Source organism: Varroa jacobsoni, unplaced genomic scaffold (genome assembly GCF_002532875.2).
Source record: "Varroa jacobsoni isolate VJ856 unplaced genomic scaffold, vjacob_1.0 scaffold_548, whole genome shotgun sequence".
Lineage (NCBI taxonomy): Eukaryota > Metazoa > Arthropoda > Arachnida > Mesostigmata > Varroidae > Varroa > Varroa jacobsoni.
Window position 1 is genome coordinate 35,673 of NW_019213450.1, and position 17,318 is coordinate 52,990.

The 17,318-nt window shown below is 40.7% G+C and overlaps 1 protein-coding gene across 1 annotated transcript; it reads left to right on the forward strand.

Annotated features, from left to right (window-relative positions):
• Positions 1–4,177: 4,177 nt before the first annotated feature.
• On the forward strand, positions 4,178–16,065 carry LOC111261351 (uncharacterized). Its single transcript, XM_022834786.2, has 5 exons — positions 4,178–4,184; positions 5,801–5,870; positions 8,465–8,560; positions 13,136–13,529; positions 15,098–16,065. Exons 1-5 carry the CDS (start codon positions 4,178–4,180, stop codon positions 15,587–15,589), a joined length of 1,059 nt encoding a protein of 352 aa, XP_022690521.2. The 3' UTR covers positions 15,590–16,065.
• Positions 16,066–17,318: the final 1,253 nt, after the last annotated feature.

Here is a 17,318-nt window from a genome sequence, read left to right on the forward strand (position 1 = left end):
CGGTCATTCTATTTTCGAATTTTTCCTTTTATTTACCTTTTTTTAGTTGACAAATAAATAATGTTGAGTTAGTCTTTATAATTTCAGCCCATGGCACAATATTTCATATCCATAATGGAAACGTTTTTTTTTGGAAAGCGTTCCATTACTGAACACGGTAAGTTGTCTTCGTCTTTCTTCCCGAGGGCGTGATGAGCGCCCTCATCAGAACGCACCGCTCCTGCCTTCAACACATAAAAAGCAATATTCTCTATGGCGCTTCAAAGTGAAGCTAAATTTAGTACAAATACATATCTAGTAGTAATTTAACTCAAGATTGAAGAACTTTAACATAGCATTGAAGAAAGGCCAATATTCTCACGAATCGCGTTCCCATGGGACATTTTTGTAAGAGCTGAAGGCAGATGATTCGAGTTTCCTTGATATCGACGCACGCAATCGCGGTAAAACTCTCGGAGTCGCGCGCCTAAACTTACTCACGCGTCTGCTTAACAAACAAAGATCTTCTTTAGTCAGATACCTAATAGTACCCCGATGCAGTTACGCACTTCTCAAACCCCTTTTCTCTCCCCTCCCCTTGATCTTTCTCTCTGTCTTTGGCCATCCTTGAAAACCCATTCCGTCTGCTATTGATTCATTTAGTTGCGTCTCCATTCCGCGACTATCGTGTGGTGATACTTGTCACTATCAAATCAGCAGTAACGAAGGTAAGATTCAGGGCTATTTATTCGCAGGGCTTGCTCGCCCGCGCCGTTTGCCGCCCAATCTCTAGAATTCAACAACTACGACTAGTACTATTTCTATTGCCGCTGTCGGCCACTGCTGGTATCTCACTCTTGTCTCAAAGACTATCTTTCGGCATAGTCCTCTTTCTTGGCCTAAGCCGATTAGCGCGTAGAACGTCCACCCTCCATCTTGCAGCTGATGGTCGCTCGCTCTCCATATAGTCTTCATTGTTACAGTGCGGAGTTGGATAACGCACAAGCCCATCGTATCCTTGGATTTTGGCAAAGCGTTGAATACACATGGATAGAAAGGTATAGCTCATAGCGGAGCAGAGATATATCTTCAACTATGGTCGTAGCAATGAGAAACCAACGAGAGACGTTGTTCACCGGAGGAGCTAACGAAGATGGGGGCAGGGTCTGTTGGTTGATTTGTTCGCTTAGCTGAGAGGATAAAGTAAACATTCACACGTTCTGGTGAATGAAAAAGACACTGATAGCGTTTCCGAGTGCGATACATCCATGTTAAATAAATAGCATGTCGCTATTGATGCTGATAGATTAATGCTCAACCGGACGACTGGTCACAATGTGAAACATGCATTGTTACATGGCAATTTTTAAAGTATTTGTAAGACACGGAAAGAGAAAAATTATGCAAGATTTTGTGAAATCTCAAGCTAATTGAAATTTCAGGTAAGGTTTTGTGTCGGCGTTGTACTTACTGACGACGCCTTTTTCCAGCCTAATGAATATTTGAAGATTGTTCTTCAAATAGGTAACCGATAAGATATATTGTAGATTGCTATTAGCAATCTAGCGGAAGGCACGTTTATTTGACGTACCCTTAAGGTCGATTGTTTCCCCTGTGCACCCGTACTGGCGTGCTCGTAAGGAGTCGTTTATTTAATTATTGCATGCTTAACTTATACCTAGGTCGCATTCTCTATTCCACAAGGTTCTTCCGAACCTCATGATATACCGGTACTGCGTGTTTAGTAATTCTGTTTCCAACAAGTTGATTGCTCACTCCAAGAACTAATAGGAACTGCACAAAATCAAGCCCGGATAAACACTGACTTTCTGATTTCCGGCACTGGCCATAGTGTACCGCCAGGGCGGCAAACGCAAGGAAATAATAATGCTCAAAAAGTGCTCTACACGTCCTTTTACGATTCGCTATAGCCTCGTACACACGCGTGCTGCAATGCCAAAGTGCTTGCAACAGAGACAAAAAAGGAAAAGTCAGAGAGAACTAGGTAGGCACAGAAGCCAAAGCGGGGCGGCTGGGGCGCGGACGATTTCACGGGAGAGTGCGCAATCTTTTCTCAAAGAGCGGTGGCACGCCTCAGCTGCAATCGCTGCGAGAGCAGCCACGCCGTTTGACTTTAGCTTGACGCTTCGAAGGTGATGTGCCTAGACGAAAAGGACGCACGAGCGCAACGGAATTAGTCTGTCGATAGGCTGGCTAGTAGACCTGCGAACAGGCGTCAGATATGTAATATCCAAGGTTCCCTGGAGGACGGCCATCACTTGGCTGAGATCATTGCTATTGTATTGAATGCGAACCCAGTCTGTGTACATTGGCTAGTCTAGGTAGGTGAATTGTTCGCTAGCTTTGAAGGAGAATGAGCGAAGGATACGAACAAACGGATGAAGTGTTGTAAACAGGACCGGGAAATGTCCTTATTTCATTTCTACTAATCGAGAACAACCGGGTGTAAATAATTGACACCAACTTACTAAGTTCACGTAGTTCTATTTCCGAGTGAGAGAAGCGCTAGCCGGGTGTTTGTTGGCCGGCCGCTTTTACATTACAATGGTGTTTCGATGCAATATTTCAAGGATCTCTTTTGCATTGCAGTTATTTACCGTAGATAGCAATTGAATGTCTGTTACTCACGGGATGAAAATGTAGATTGGCCCAATCGAGAACGAGCTGGTGCTTCATAATAGTTTTTGCCAGTTTTTCTTCAATGATTTAATAGCTGCACTCTCACAAAGGTTAAAAACATAAAGTCAATGATGTGAAATTGCTAGCTGTGCCGTTTGTATTTACCTTTCTTTTGCAGCTGTTTTTAAGCTTCATAATTCATTATGACTTGTGATGTCAACTAGAGTCGCCCTATTTAGAACTTTCCTTTTTAATATAAATTATAAAGTACATATATAAGTTAACTTAACGGCAACGTAATTTGACGTTTCCAAATACTGATGATTTATCGATGGGATTGCGCACGATGTGCAGCATTCCCCATTTATCTAGCAGCAAAGGTACTCAGTGAGCGCAGATCAAACTGACTACTCCTCCAGTTCAGGGGGTTCACCCACATTAAGCTCTAGATCCTTGTCGGTAAGCAATGTTATTCAATCCTTAATCAGGCTTAACTAGCCGGTAGTCCTGTGGTTAATCGGCAGCTCAGTTGGCTAGTCGCGCGGCAGAATCAGACGATGAATCTGCTCTAGAAAATGCGAATAATCGTCTTGCAAGATAGTGTTTAACAGGCTCCTTGATAGGCTTTCTCGGATTAGAAATAATAACACAACCACATAGGCCACAAAAACAAGCCATGTGCGTCGCCTGCAGTCAGTCTTCGTGAAAGACACGAAAACAATAGTAAAAATTGTGTTTACACTTTTTTCAAGGCCTTATGGTCATTCAATATCGAATCTAGCATGTTTCGCCTGCAATAAAGAATGGAAACACTTAGTCTAACTAACCTATACATTTTTCGGTCCCCCTTCAAAATATAAGTTCACCAAATCATGTTGCAAATATAATAAAAATAAATTTATTCGAGATCTGAGACAGAAAAAAACAGCCTTTAGTAATTTCCATAAGTCTAACATATAGGTTGGCTACCAGGATCTTCCATAATTCATCTTGCAGAGTTGTGTGTTTCGTGGTGATATCGGCATACTGATTGGAAAATAGGACATTCACAGAAGCCGAGAGACCTGTCATTTTCCAGACACATAGGCAGGGAATGTCTGCGACAGGAAAAAATACTCTTTGAATTTTATCCGCACTCGAAAAGAAAAATGTGCGCTTAGCTTGTTGATAATTTAAAGCAAGTATACGGGTTCAGAAAGAATAGATATTTCGGAACGCCTTGATTCGAGATCATGAGGATCGACATGATTCTCTTATCTAAAGACTAAACGTCGCCTCTGAGCCGGCTTGGAACTCGCACTGTCTGTCTGTCTGTCGGTATCAAGATCAATAAAAGGTATCAATCATATTTCATCGTTAGTCGAAATGGCAAAGGTTTCATAATGGAGCAGGACCAGATGATTGACAGCATGGTTGCATAGGAGGTGTAGGGGTGCTGGATAGCACCTGATCATGAGATACAGATTGCTTGTGAAAAATGATTGGCATTTAAGATCGTTGTTACGTGAACGATCACGGCAGGCAACTGCAGAATGTACGTCATCATATCGTTGTAAGTATGACTGGTCTGTTATGAACTTTTAACATTTTCTCCATCAAACAGGTAATATCCCTTTAACGATCGTAATTATGTTTGCCTATTTTTTAGAATATAACTTACGTATAGAAAGCTTTCTATGATCTGACTACTGATTAATATCTATATAGTCGAGGTTTTAATGTTTCTTGAAGCTGAATTGCTAAACTCCCCTTGATTTCTATGTATGATTTCAATTTTCAATCATTCCAAAATTGAAAGACCGAAACAGTGCTTCTAAGTGCATGTTTTTTCAATACATTTTACGCTGTCGTCGTCCAAGGTTTTCCTTGAAAAAAAGAGGTGACCATGACGCCTTTTGTCGCTTACGGGATTAGCCAGATGCTCAACAACACTAGGCTCTCTAGTTGCAGTATCAAAAGTTTACAAATTTTCGTATTTGCAGATCTACTCATTTGCAAAATGACAGTGTCATCAAGAATAAATGACGTTCCACCAAAATCGCTTTTGGTGTAACCCCCAAGTGCTAAACGGGACAACGTATCCTTGTAGTACAACTGGAAACAGCATAGTCACTTTGGCAAAATTCTCAGAATAATTAACCCCATTAGGTCTGGTAATTTGGATAACACTAACATAAACATTAAAAACAGGAGTTTATCGCATAACCTAACGAGTGCCACAGGCCTAAAAAAATTCAAAGATGCGAAAAACCGTATCGGCTTAAGCCGACCTTAAACGTGTGAAAAGTTACATCTGTTACTGCTTTTAAGCATTGCCTCAGAGGGCTGGCTCGCAGCAAGAAAAATTGTGTGTAGGCCTGACTGTGAACCTAGACTATTTGACGACTATCTAAACTCAGTAGACAAACGCGTAATCACAGCACCACAATCGGTATACGAATACGTCAGCGCATGGAGCGGAAAGATTTAATTGTCATCTTCGATTACATAGTGCTATATTTTACGTAAAGCTCTTGTCCCCAGAATAACGGTAAAACATGGTAAGAGAGTTACTATTCTCTAGAAACACTGCTAGGCTCCTCACTCTCCTACCATGTACAAGCATAATAGAGGCAATATATGTTTCGTAGACGTAATGAGGGCAACTGAATATCATCACCTACCACGATTAGTTGTACAAGAAATAAATTTCCCAAATCGCTGCGTTTCGCTATACTAGCGTATGGGACTCTGGCTGGACGCCTCCAACCTCCACCGGCTGCCAGCCTCTTTGGTCCTGTTAACGATTTCCTACTCGTATGACACGTGCTCCTATGTGAAAAAAGCTCTTTTTTAAGAGTCGGTCCGTTCGTGAGTAAGCCTATTTACGCCACATTAACTCGATCACATTCTGTTAGGACTAGCGATACGGGCAGTGAGGGCTATAACCCACCCTGTGCTAACCCTATTTGGTTCGCGTGTCTGTTGTTTGTCTTTTTCATAGTGAAAATGTGAATTACGCCTTGATGCGCAAGTAACGCGCGACGAGGTTAGCGTGCTGAGCACTCGTCCTTCCCTCTTAAGCAAACATAGATACAAGCTATGAACAGTGGATTGCGAGTAGTGCCAACATAGAGTGAAATCTGCCTTGGCCTTAGCGACGTACACATTAACAGTTGCTAATTTGATTGCCAACAAGTAGCAAGAAAAAAAGATGCTGAAAGCGATGATAAAGAACAACTCCAATTGATTTTTGCTCGCGGAATTAAGGGGTAAGTGCGGAGGTATCGAGGGCTGACCAGAGGGTGTCGTTAGAAGCTAGAGTCGGCCGGCTACAGTGTTAAATATCGGTGATCGGTGCCCTGCTAGGGATAATAGTTAGTAGTGGATAGTATAAAATATCTAGACCTTGTGTAGGACGGTAATAACAGCACGTATTGGAAAAAGTATTCGCACGGCGTGCTGCTTCCTCAGGACGGTTTTAATGATGAAGGAGAGTTGCATTAGAAATATAGGTTTTGCTATTATGCATAGCTACATTTTCGTTTGGTTCATGTAAATACTAAGGTATAAACATGTATTCGAATTGAATTAAAAACATGAAATAACAACATATTTTCTAGCCATGCACATGTTTGTAATATGTGTACGGCTTTCTTATAGTGTTTGTTGATCAGTATAGAATTTAAATACGATCCAATTCGTATTGCATGGTGGGCTTGATGTATATCGGTATATGGCAGAGAAGCCCAACTGTACAAAGATTGTTAGTAGAATCGAGTAGTGTTTTATGAAATGGGCAGAGATCGGGAGGCCGTTATTCGGTGCAGTTCCGTACTTTGTGTTTTTTCAGTATTCGGTATTCAGGTTAGCTCTGGTAACTCGAGCAAGTGTAGTGTTTACCTAGGTATAACCCGATTACTGACTATCCAGTTACAAACTCCGCAATATTCTGTGGCTAAGGCTCTTCTATGTCCCGAATTATTATAAAATAAATGGGGGAAAACGATGTCTAGGAACAAAATGTACAATCGAAAGAAAAACGTAGAAGTTTATGTTGCTCCTTGTATATATGCTGCATTATGTAAAGAGATCGATGATGATTAGACGTTTCGAGGCCAACGTTTCATATTCTAAATTAAAACATAAATCGTTGATGACTACCAAATCAGGTAAATTTCTTAGCGTCCCCTTGGCTACAACAATGGGACGGCAATACGAAATACGTTATGCGACCGATGTCAGTATCTATTCACGCTAGACGTAATGCCACGACACATTGTTATGGCAAGTCACAGATACAGAAGCACGCAACCATCATTAACTGGGTTCAGTTCACAAATGAATGATCAAATAACGACAAACACAGCAGAAAAAATACCACATCTGGTATTCGATTATGTAAACACGAAGATATCTGTTAAACGTGAAAAAAGAAAATTCTAAGTTATTACGTTTTGATTTCAGCGTCTAAAGCTAAATTTTCAAACGATAACGTCTTTTAGAGAGGGGATTTCTATGATAAAATAAAACCACTATGGGGAGAAGTAAAAATTTGAAATAAAAAAAGTAAGATAAACAACGCCATAAAGTCCTGTGTTGTGCCTGATTCGAACTGAACAAATTGCAATAAGCCCAGTATTTGTAACCCACAATGGCCCATTTTTTCACTTTCGAAAAAATTGACAGATCATTTCCTATCTTATTGCATAATATAGCTAGCGTAGTTCAGTGTTCAGCGAAATGGGTCGATTAGCCCCAGCGAGATTCCTTTCCGTACGCTCTCTTGGTTAGAGGGGGTATGAGGATGTGCGTCGTTCTCTTCACTGGCTGATGCTAACCCTGCGCTTTCCACAGGCTCTATATAGCAGCACCGGAGACTTTGACATTCCGCCCAAGCCAAACCAAGCACCCACTACAGCGAGTGTTCGAAGCTGATAAGGACAACTCGGGCCTGCCCCGAGCCAACGGGAACAACTTACGCTTACCGTGGAAGAGTCCACACAAACAAAGTAGACGCACACATAACCCTCATAAGCTATAGTGTTCGTCGTAATGTGGGAACACTCAGGGAAATCCAGGAGGCGGAGTCGTCCGATCGAGTGGGCGGAGCCTGAAGCTATATCGGAGTCAACACAGTCGGAGGCCGTCAGCTTTCCAGAGTGTCCGTGCATGTCTAGTACTAGCCCAAGCAGTCGTATTATTTCTATAATATTCTGAAGGAACTTTAGTTGGCAACGGAATGCTCTGAGGAGCATACACCAAAACAAATTTCCCACTCATGGAGGCTCCGGTTTCTTTTCTGTTGGAAGAAAACTGGCTGTGATATAGTTTTAGCAAACTTGCGACGATTTTGCCATGGTCGTAGTGAAAAGAATATATAAATGATCAGCGAATTTAGACAAACTATTGTGTGATGCCAAAGGATTATGAGACTCGAACGAGGAACGATTTAATTTAACGCCTGGTAGCGCTTGGGTACAAATGAAATGATTGAAATCATCGTTGGGCTGTAAATTAGGAATCGGCAAAGAAATATTCTTAAGTGAGGCTCAGATTGTTTCGGTAGACTTGTGCTTATGCGTCAGGTTAGATCGTTTTCTCCATGCCTTGAACAGCTCTCGATGAATATGAAATCCTAACTGCCGAAGAAGCTTTATCGAGTGCTGGACTGGTTTGATATAAAAAGCGCGACTTGCCCCTGCTGCGAGTTTGTGCATTGTGTGTGTGTGTATCTATGAGCGCGTGCTAAGTAACTTCAGTGAATTAGCTCCAAGTCACCCCGCTTGATCATGTCGAAAGACGATATGTCCGATTCGGAATCGGAAAAAGGTTTCTCGGAATCAAGTTCTAATTATTGCCTCAGCGGAGACGAAGGAACGACGCCAACCCCTTCCTCAGGACCACAGGATTCGGGCAATACGAACACCCTCGTCGAACAATCAAACTACATACGAAGCAGGTGAGATAATGCCCTCTATATGTAGCTTTTATCTAGTTAGGGCATAACTGTTTCTCCAGCCTCGGTTATCATCGGCTTTATATTAGTGGCAGAGTCTCTGCCTCCTTCTGCGTGTGAAGACAAACCTAAACCCCAAATGAAATGTGAATACTGCCATTGGATTTGTATTACTTCATTTCGTAGTTAAAACTTACACCCCCAAGTAGCGCCTAGCATCTTTTCGTTGACATGGGCGTATCAGTCCAAACTGATTATGCAAATTAGTCTTGTGATTCTGAAAGATTAACGCCATTAATTTAAAGGCAGTTAAAAAGAACGTAAGTAAAATATCAAACGCGCAACACTTACTTATGCCCGGACGCTAACACCAGTAATCTGTGATGAGACGATTTTAACCATCACGTAAATAGGAATAATTTCGAATAATACAGTATATCTTTATTTGCTTTTTTATTTTTAAATACTAAGCCATACGGATGGAATAGAGTTATTTAATTATATGTAAAGTTATTTAACTGTAGTAATTTATTTTATTAGCGTATACGAAATTCAAGGGGTTCAAAATGTATATCAATATTTTCAAGAAGATAGCTCTTTTGTATCAAATCTCGTGCATTACATTGCCTCTAGAACGGAAAGGTTGATCGCGGTACAACATCGATTTTTTAAAGTAAATCAGAAGAAAAAAAAACAATATTTCAATTTTGAAGGTGAACGACGAGTGTCGCATGATAATCGGTCCCCAGACAGCGCTCATCCTTTCAACGTGTGCCTTCTAAATCTATAATTCAATCTCTGCATCATCGAAGTGTTTCTGGCAAACCATTGTTGACTGTTTTGCATTAATTGGAGCGTCATGCGTTAACTCAAACAGTGGAAACGATACTGTGCATGTTTAGCTATGCGAATTACAGTATCAGCAGGTCTGCCATCTTCCGAAAGGCCGTTCTCTCTTACTTTGCTGAAGACGTCGTCGCTCCGTTCCAACGCTACCATAAGCCTGTATTTGTCCTATAAAGTTTTATAGTGTCCTATAAAGTTATATAGTGATTTTAGAACAATATGCGAATTATGCTTGTTCTATCCGATTTTTCACAGGGGAAAACTATTAAATTCTGACAGGAATTGCCCTGAGGTTTCAAAGACTGCAGAGTACTGCACTTTGCCAGAGGTAACTGGTAGTTATTGCAGCCTTTAATTAAAATGTTCTACTCAATCTCGTACGCAAAATTACCAAATTGAAGTGATCTTAAGCTTGCGCGCATACACCGAAGCCAAATATATGCCCATATAACGGTTCTAAAATCAAGTCAAGCAAATAATACTAATAATAATAAGAATAACAATGATAAACATTGATACATGTGTAACGTTAGGACTGTGAGCACTGATTCAGCTACCATCGATATGGTCGCCGTACTACTTTCAAGGAGGTTTGTTTTTACTGCCCCTTGTCATCGTCTTTTAGGTGAGCAGCGTCCTTGAAGCGTTGCCTCCAAGAGCACCCAGGAATTTCTAAAATACTAGGAACCCTTGAGAACTCTCTTTAAAATCTCAGGAATATTGTTGTCCAGAAATCCGAATAATCTGCAGTGTTTGAAAAGGTGGAAAATTCCTCTCGATTGCGACCGGCAGATTATCTTCGACGATGTCGAACATTGATGAATGGTAGAAAAACACATATATATATATATATATATAGTATTAGAAAATTTCGAATTGCACAAAGAACATCCATAGAAGACGCTTCAGAACAACATCGTTTAGTTTTTTTGCTCTAAGGCGTTAGAAGGATTTTAAGTAAACCTAGTTTCTCTTTTCACGACTTTTTTAAATTATAAATACCTTTCTAAATGTGTAGTTACATGAAAGGTGAGTTCTATGAAAAGGCACCTTCAACATTAGATAGATTCTAATAAGTGTGTTATGATTCCGGGAATGCGCCTTTTGAGAGAGAGAGAGAGAGAGAGAGCTGGGATCTGCTATATCGAATTAAATATATCCTAAACATGTGATAGGTCAACCGCGCGATTTGCTTCTCAGTGCTTCACCCTTGTTCCGACCTGGCCAGTCGCTCTAGAGACGTGTCGGACCGTCGGCGAGGCCGCGTAAAGAAAAAGACTGAACCGACCGGTGTGAAGTGAGCGTTGCTTTAGCCACCAAAGAGGTCGGACATTTCGACGCGAGAGGCTGAGTGCTTGGATTGACCATGATTTTGGTGACTTATCGTACAGTACTGCATCAAGCTCATAGGATAACCGCGTCAAAAGCCTCGCTTAGCGTAGCGTTTATCGCGAAGACGATCACGTGAAGCATCGCGGCAAAGGAGGGGCGGGGTGCCTCCAACAACTGTGTAGGTAGCTGCTCGTTTGCCAATGGGCTACAGCAGTACTTACATGGCAGATGCTGAAGCGTGCGAAATATACCTCGACATCCCGGCACTGAGAGTAGCGGCGTTATCCATGACGACGGCCTCTATGGCCTCGTAACAATGTTGAAAAGCAAACATTGCTTCTTGCACGACTCGGGCTATCGTTCAACCAACTGAGAAAAAGCGAATGAATTAAGTGTAGTAGTACATACTCGCTAGAGTGAACAAGAAAGCATGTTTCGAACACGCGACAACCCCACAAAACCGCACTCACCTTGGAGAACGGCCGTATTGACGGATTTGCGAGCGTATGGGGCGACCGAGCACATAAACGTGTATGTAGGGTGAAAAACTAGGTTGCACTTGTACAATCAAATTAATTTCCAGATGAGAAAAAGCCATTTTAACAAGTGAACTATATTTAGGCAAGGTAAGTAGAGACCAGCTCTATATATATTTATACAGGGCGCTCAAAGAGCAGATGACGGCTTTTCTAGCTACGGCTTTGAAGTTACATATACCAGGTAATACGAGTCGCGTTGGTATCATTTGAAAGCTGAAATTTGACGCTAATAGATGTATTCAAATTATTAGCATGCTTTTATTTAGAAATGAGGTAAAACGCTTTCAATTTGAATAAAATTTCTACAAAAATTAGCTCTATTTTAGAAGTTCATTTTGGTCAAGGCGCAAACGATGGCCAGGTCCATAAAAAAAAATAGGTGCTGTTTATGTTCCAGATGAATTGTCGGAACAATAACTTAAAAACAGTTCCATCGGACCGAAGCCAAAACACGTGATACTAATTTATATTTAGTAAAACTAGAAAGAAATCGTGCATTATGAGCTGTTGCCACTTGGAAAAATGATGATTTATACTGTCAATAACTAACGCGATTACGACAAGCTACTAAAAAAGTAGACCGGAATCAGTGCACAGGAGGGGCTTCATCTTCCGCCATAACAATGCCAAACTACACAAATGTTCAGTAGCCTAGTAAAATGAGAAAAATTAAATGGAAACTTCAATACATTTGCCATAAAGCTGAACCGCTTAATGGAATCAGAACTTTCTTAATGGAATTTATTTATTTTTCCCAGAGATATGGTAGAACGAATTCTTCTGATTTTTTTTTAACCTAGAAATTACAGAAGTTGGACTGATGGAATTGTGATGCTATTACGAAAATTGCAGAAAACATCGATCAAAATGGCATATATTTCGTATAGTAATATTCTTTAAAACTATTTAAAAAAGAAAAATAATTGTTTCACTTTTGGCTTATAAATAATCAAAACTCTTAGGTCGAATACGTTCTCTCTGGGACCGTTTTTTGTTATCGATTATCCGGAAAGAAGTTGGATGTCGTATGTTCAACCTAGTTAAAATCTCTTTGTTGGTCCTTTATAGCGGAATCGATAGGAAGAGGCCAATCTACAGTAGAAAAGAGAGTCATTGTCTTGTTTTATGGGGTTCCCTTAATCACGTTACGAGAAAATACTGTGCGACCTATTGACGACTTCAGTGTAGTTACAGCTGACCTCCAAAGCTTGTTCCTGCACCCACGACTCCTAAACTTGTCATGTGGTCATGAGTACGAGTCAAGTATGTGTACATAAGTTATCAGGAGCATCGATATCTAGCAGCACATATACCGTAGAAGAACAGAAAGGATATTTTCGGGAAGCTTGAAGTATCTTTGAAATTTCATAGTCAACAGACCACGTTCGGTAAGCTTGAAGTGTTAAAGTGAATAGAAACATAATTTCTAATTTATAAGATTTCACACCGATGACGGCAACTCTCCCGTTCAACTACGCTGGCCTTAACTATGATGTTTGCGCAGTACGTTTGCTTCAGTCTTTTTTTGTTGTAAAACGCTCTAAGGCGGAACGTTAAGTGATCAACTACTTGTTTCAGCATTGTACCGTAAGATAACTCTATGCAGTAAACGCCTTTAAGTTTCCCCTAGAGCTAAAATATGTCTTGTTAGCTATGGATGCAGTCGAATCCACACACAGAGACGCAACTTATAGAATATCGAAACATCTATTAAAAACCTTTAGATAAAACTCGTGCCGCCTGATTTTCAAACAAGAGAACATAACGTTACATAAAACATTCGGCTTGTTTTTGGATACTCTATTTATAATTTGGTGGAAAGCCATTGCCAGTTTAACAAGACAGCTCTTCTTCGCCACAGGCGGTCTCCGCTGTCGTACACCCTTTCAAGGCCACCTCCGCTTCGGCCGAGGACCCCACCAAGACTTGGAGGCCTTAACAACAGTCTCGGAGGTCCTGGACCAGCGCCCGTGGGAGTCCACACAAGACGGCCATCGGCACCCAGCAAGAGGATGTTCACCAACAGCCGCGAGCGTTGGCGTCAACAGAACGTGAACGGAGCCTTTGCCGAATTGCGCCGGCTTGTCCCGACGCATCCCGCTGACAAGAAGCTCTCCAAGAACGAGATACTGCGTCTCGCCATTCGCTATATTCGGCTACTGATGAGCATCCTCGAATACCAGGACAACAGCCTCGGCTTGAGCCGGCAGCAGCAACCACTGCAGGCTACGGCCTCAAGTGAACCTACGACCCAGGTGGGTAAGAGCCCTTCACACTTAGCTCATACGATAGACGAAATAAATGTATCGTTGATTCTTGTATGGCTACACCATAAACGATGTTAGTATATCTGCATCACTAAAAGCCATCTCATTCCTCTCAAAATAAGTACAAAATCTATTACTAGCATATACGTTTTGACTCGAAGGAAATTTAGCCTTTGCGTTGGATCTTTCACTTGTTTAAGCTTAAAGAGAGAAGTCCTTACATAGGGGCATGCAGGAGCTGTCCTGGAGACTCATAATGTTGAGCTGACCTATTTATTATTAGAAGTTCAAAGCGTGAGACCACACGGGCAAATGAACGCGTCGCGAAGAAGGTTAGATTGGTTAATTTTGAAACACTGCTCCAAGTCCTCTCACACTGGTTGTGACCAGAGTCCATCAAACTAATCGGCCCCTATATTACGCGTACTCTGTTTCATGTGTTTAGCGGAATTGAGGCTGCTAAAAACGCTACATTTAAAAAATGCTAGTAGGAAAATCAACATACGTATATTTCAAAGAGACACACATACTCCGAGATGTTAATTACAGTACCCACATAATAAATTAGAGTGAGTATATAAATCTGTATTACATCAAGCCGTTATCCATTGTTGCCATTGTATTCGTTGGAGTAAAAATGTAGAATAAAAAAAATATTAGTCTAATAACGGTTATTATTGTTAGTATTACCCGCGGCAGGTTTAATTTCGATTATTTTTTTATTCTTGAGTTCGTTTACAGATTGGATTATTTTATTGCACATCTATTTTTCTTTAAAATTTCAATAACTGGGTACTCGATGATCTGTAAACAACCCGGAGACGAAAACTAGCTCCCGTGTATCACAATTTAGTGGCAGGCTCAGTACGTCGTTGATGTTGATATATTCGAGTACGACGTTAGACGGTAAAGTATCATCCTTAAACAGGTAGTCAAAAATTTCGTTAAACGTATTCTTAGAAATGATGGAACACTCCAAGCCCCATCAAACGAGCTTCGTTTATGCGAAATGGGAAATTCATGTATCCCTATTCATAATAACTATAGATACATCGCAGTAGTAATCGTGCCAGATCTGGTAACTTTGACAAGGTTATGACAATGGTTCAAGTTCCCAGAGCTGCTAACTTTCTTCTATTTCGCTCTAAAAAAAAAGTGGAAGACTAGATAATAACGCAAAAAAAAAATCTTTTTTGAAGTATTTAAACTACCTGTTATCTAAACATACCAGTGATAAAAAAAAAATTAGAAATAAAAAGCTTCTACGCAAATATTACATATTACCTTTGCAAACACTACAAACTGATAAAAAATTGCAGAAAAAATGCTCACTGGGCTAACGCTTTCCAGAAACCCTATTTATTATCTCTAATCATTCACAGCAATATTATACAAGAATGAAACTTCAAATGCATCTTTACAAGGTGATTACGATACAAACAAGCGGAACAGTTCGATAAAACCAGAAGTTAGTAAGTCGATTTAGTATAAGCGTCTCAACGGTGGTATTACTATTATATTTTTAATCATATTCATCCTCTTCCTTATTTTGGTAGGCGGTCCACACCTTGACAAGCACGCCCCCGGTGGACTCTTCGGCAAACTTCGGCGCAGCCACGATCCAAGGTAGCACCGGTACGGGGGTTAGTTCCGGCGGTGGCGGCTCCGTAGCTTATTATCCAGCTACAGGCTCCCCGACGATCTCATCCTCAACGCCAGTCGCACCTGCGCCTTCGTTGGCGCCACCGACTCAACGATCCGCGCAGCACACGTCGCAGGTATCAGGGCAGGGATCGCCCGCTCAGGTTTGTCGAGGCGCAGCCGGCACAGCAACCATCATCACTGGTCTGGTCCTACAGAGTTCCACTGTTTGTCTACATAACAGTTCGTCTGCACGCCATTCGTGCGCTGCCACCATGGGCCAGCGTTTAACAATGCTGCAGTGCACCGCCGGAATAAACGCCAAACAGGAACCGCCATTACAGCCGCCGAACTCCCCAACTCTAACCTCGACTACGACGACAGTTGAACCGCAGTCCGCTACTTGAGACAAATTTCACGTTGTGCGCTTTTCAGGAAAATAATAATGCAAAATGTGAATGATGATTTTATGAAAATCATCTACTTTGAGACCATAACAGCGATGAGTTTAGAACTCTGGCGAAGTGACCGAGTGATGAGAACTGTAAAATCAAGTGCATAAGATTTGGTGAATCACATTCGAGTCCACTTCTATATGCTACAATAAAGTAAAATTGTGTGTTTAGTCCCTTTTCTGATGATCTTCTATAGAATCTATAGTGGACCAGACATTGATTAATAGGAAGTGGAACTTTTTTAAAATAAAATAACAAAATTGTGGAAATTCCATAAGTTCGTTCAATCAATATCGATCTACCCACCGAATAAACTAACAAACTATACCGACCTAGTGTTCAAAGAAGCACGCCTTTTTATAAAGTAAACGCTGTCGTTCCTAAGTTAGATGCAGAATAAAGACTCGTCCAAGGTTCAATCCGTTTAACATGTGATTATATCGTTAAACGATCTAGGGGCACTTACCTGTGCAGTTTAATTTAATATGCTATGAATTCTATGACACTTTTATATACGTATAAGCAACATGCGTGAGTTCACTCTAGTCCACAGTGTCGCAATGGATAGCTCGTAACTAGTGAGTGCTAGGAACCTCATGAAATGTGTTTGGTATCACATTAAAATCTCGAGATATTGGATTCGATCTACGATCAAGCATCACTGACTCTGCCGCGAGAAGTTGTGAATAAATAAGCTTTGCATAGTAGGTAGGAATACTACTATAGTTAGCAAACCTATTCTAACTCGATATACTATGTAATATCTGACTAGGGGAAAAACAAACGCTGTCTAGTACTGTGCAGGCTCTGTTTTCATTAATTATAGCAGCAATAAACAGAAGAAAATGATTTTATGTTAAGCGACTAGTTACAGCTGTCACTCTGTACGTTTAGCTATTTAAAAATAAATAAAATTTCAGCATATAATCGAGATGTGAACAGTCCAACAATCCATGTGTTAAACTTGGGTGAGCTTAGACATGCTAGCTAATTCGAAGCACGGTAGTGTACCGTGCCGAGAGTGCAGAATATGGTAGATGTAGGTGAACAGCCACAAATGTGATACGTTTACCGATACGATTTCGGCCCGACAGAAGCTTGTAGTTTATCCAGAAATGTAAATTGATCTTATTTTTTTTTCTTATATAAACTTACTTTCACTGTTCGATCTATAAATAGGAGAGAAAAATTTCTTTTTGGCACTTCAAAGGTATGCTGCTTCTAAAAAAATCATTATGAGTCTAGATATACGTATAAGCATAACTAAATTTTCTGTCCAACTAACGAAAATCTACGCGTTTTACCTTTACAATATATGTAAGGCTCGAACGTACCGCAGTGGGACTTCTTACCTTATCGATAAATTTTAGCTCGTACAGTTTCATAAATTTTAAGATATACACGTGCATCAGTCTTGCTCAGAGTCAAATCCCACCATCATTTTCAAACAGACGTAAAACATTACGTAATTTTCTCTATTATTTGTCACCATTCGGCCATCTGATGGGCAAGGGTCCACTGTGACACCGTGTAATTAGACAAAGATCACAGGCGTAAACGCCAGAAGATAGGCGTAATAATTGGATAATAACAGATAAAATAACCTAAACCTACTATATTTCCATTTGATTTAATCTTTTTTTTGCGCCAAAGCATGCAATATTTGTATTTATACACGGTA

Bases quoted from the DNA above. Each gene is read 5' to 3' on its own strand.
- LOC111261351 (XM_022834786.2), top strand. The intron at 5,871-8,464 runs GTAAGTGCGGAG...TTATTGCCTCAG, and splicing joins TTTGCTCGCGGAATTAAGGG to CGGAGACGAAGGAACGACGC. The intron at 13,530-15,097 runs GTGGGTAAGAGC...TTATTTTGGTAG, and splicing joins CAAGTGAACCTACGACCCAG to GCGGTCCACACCTTGACAAG.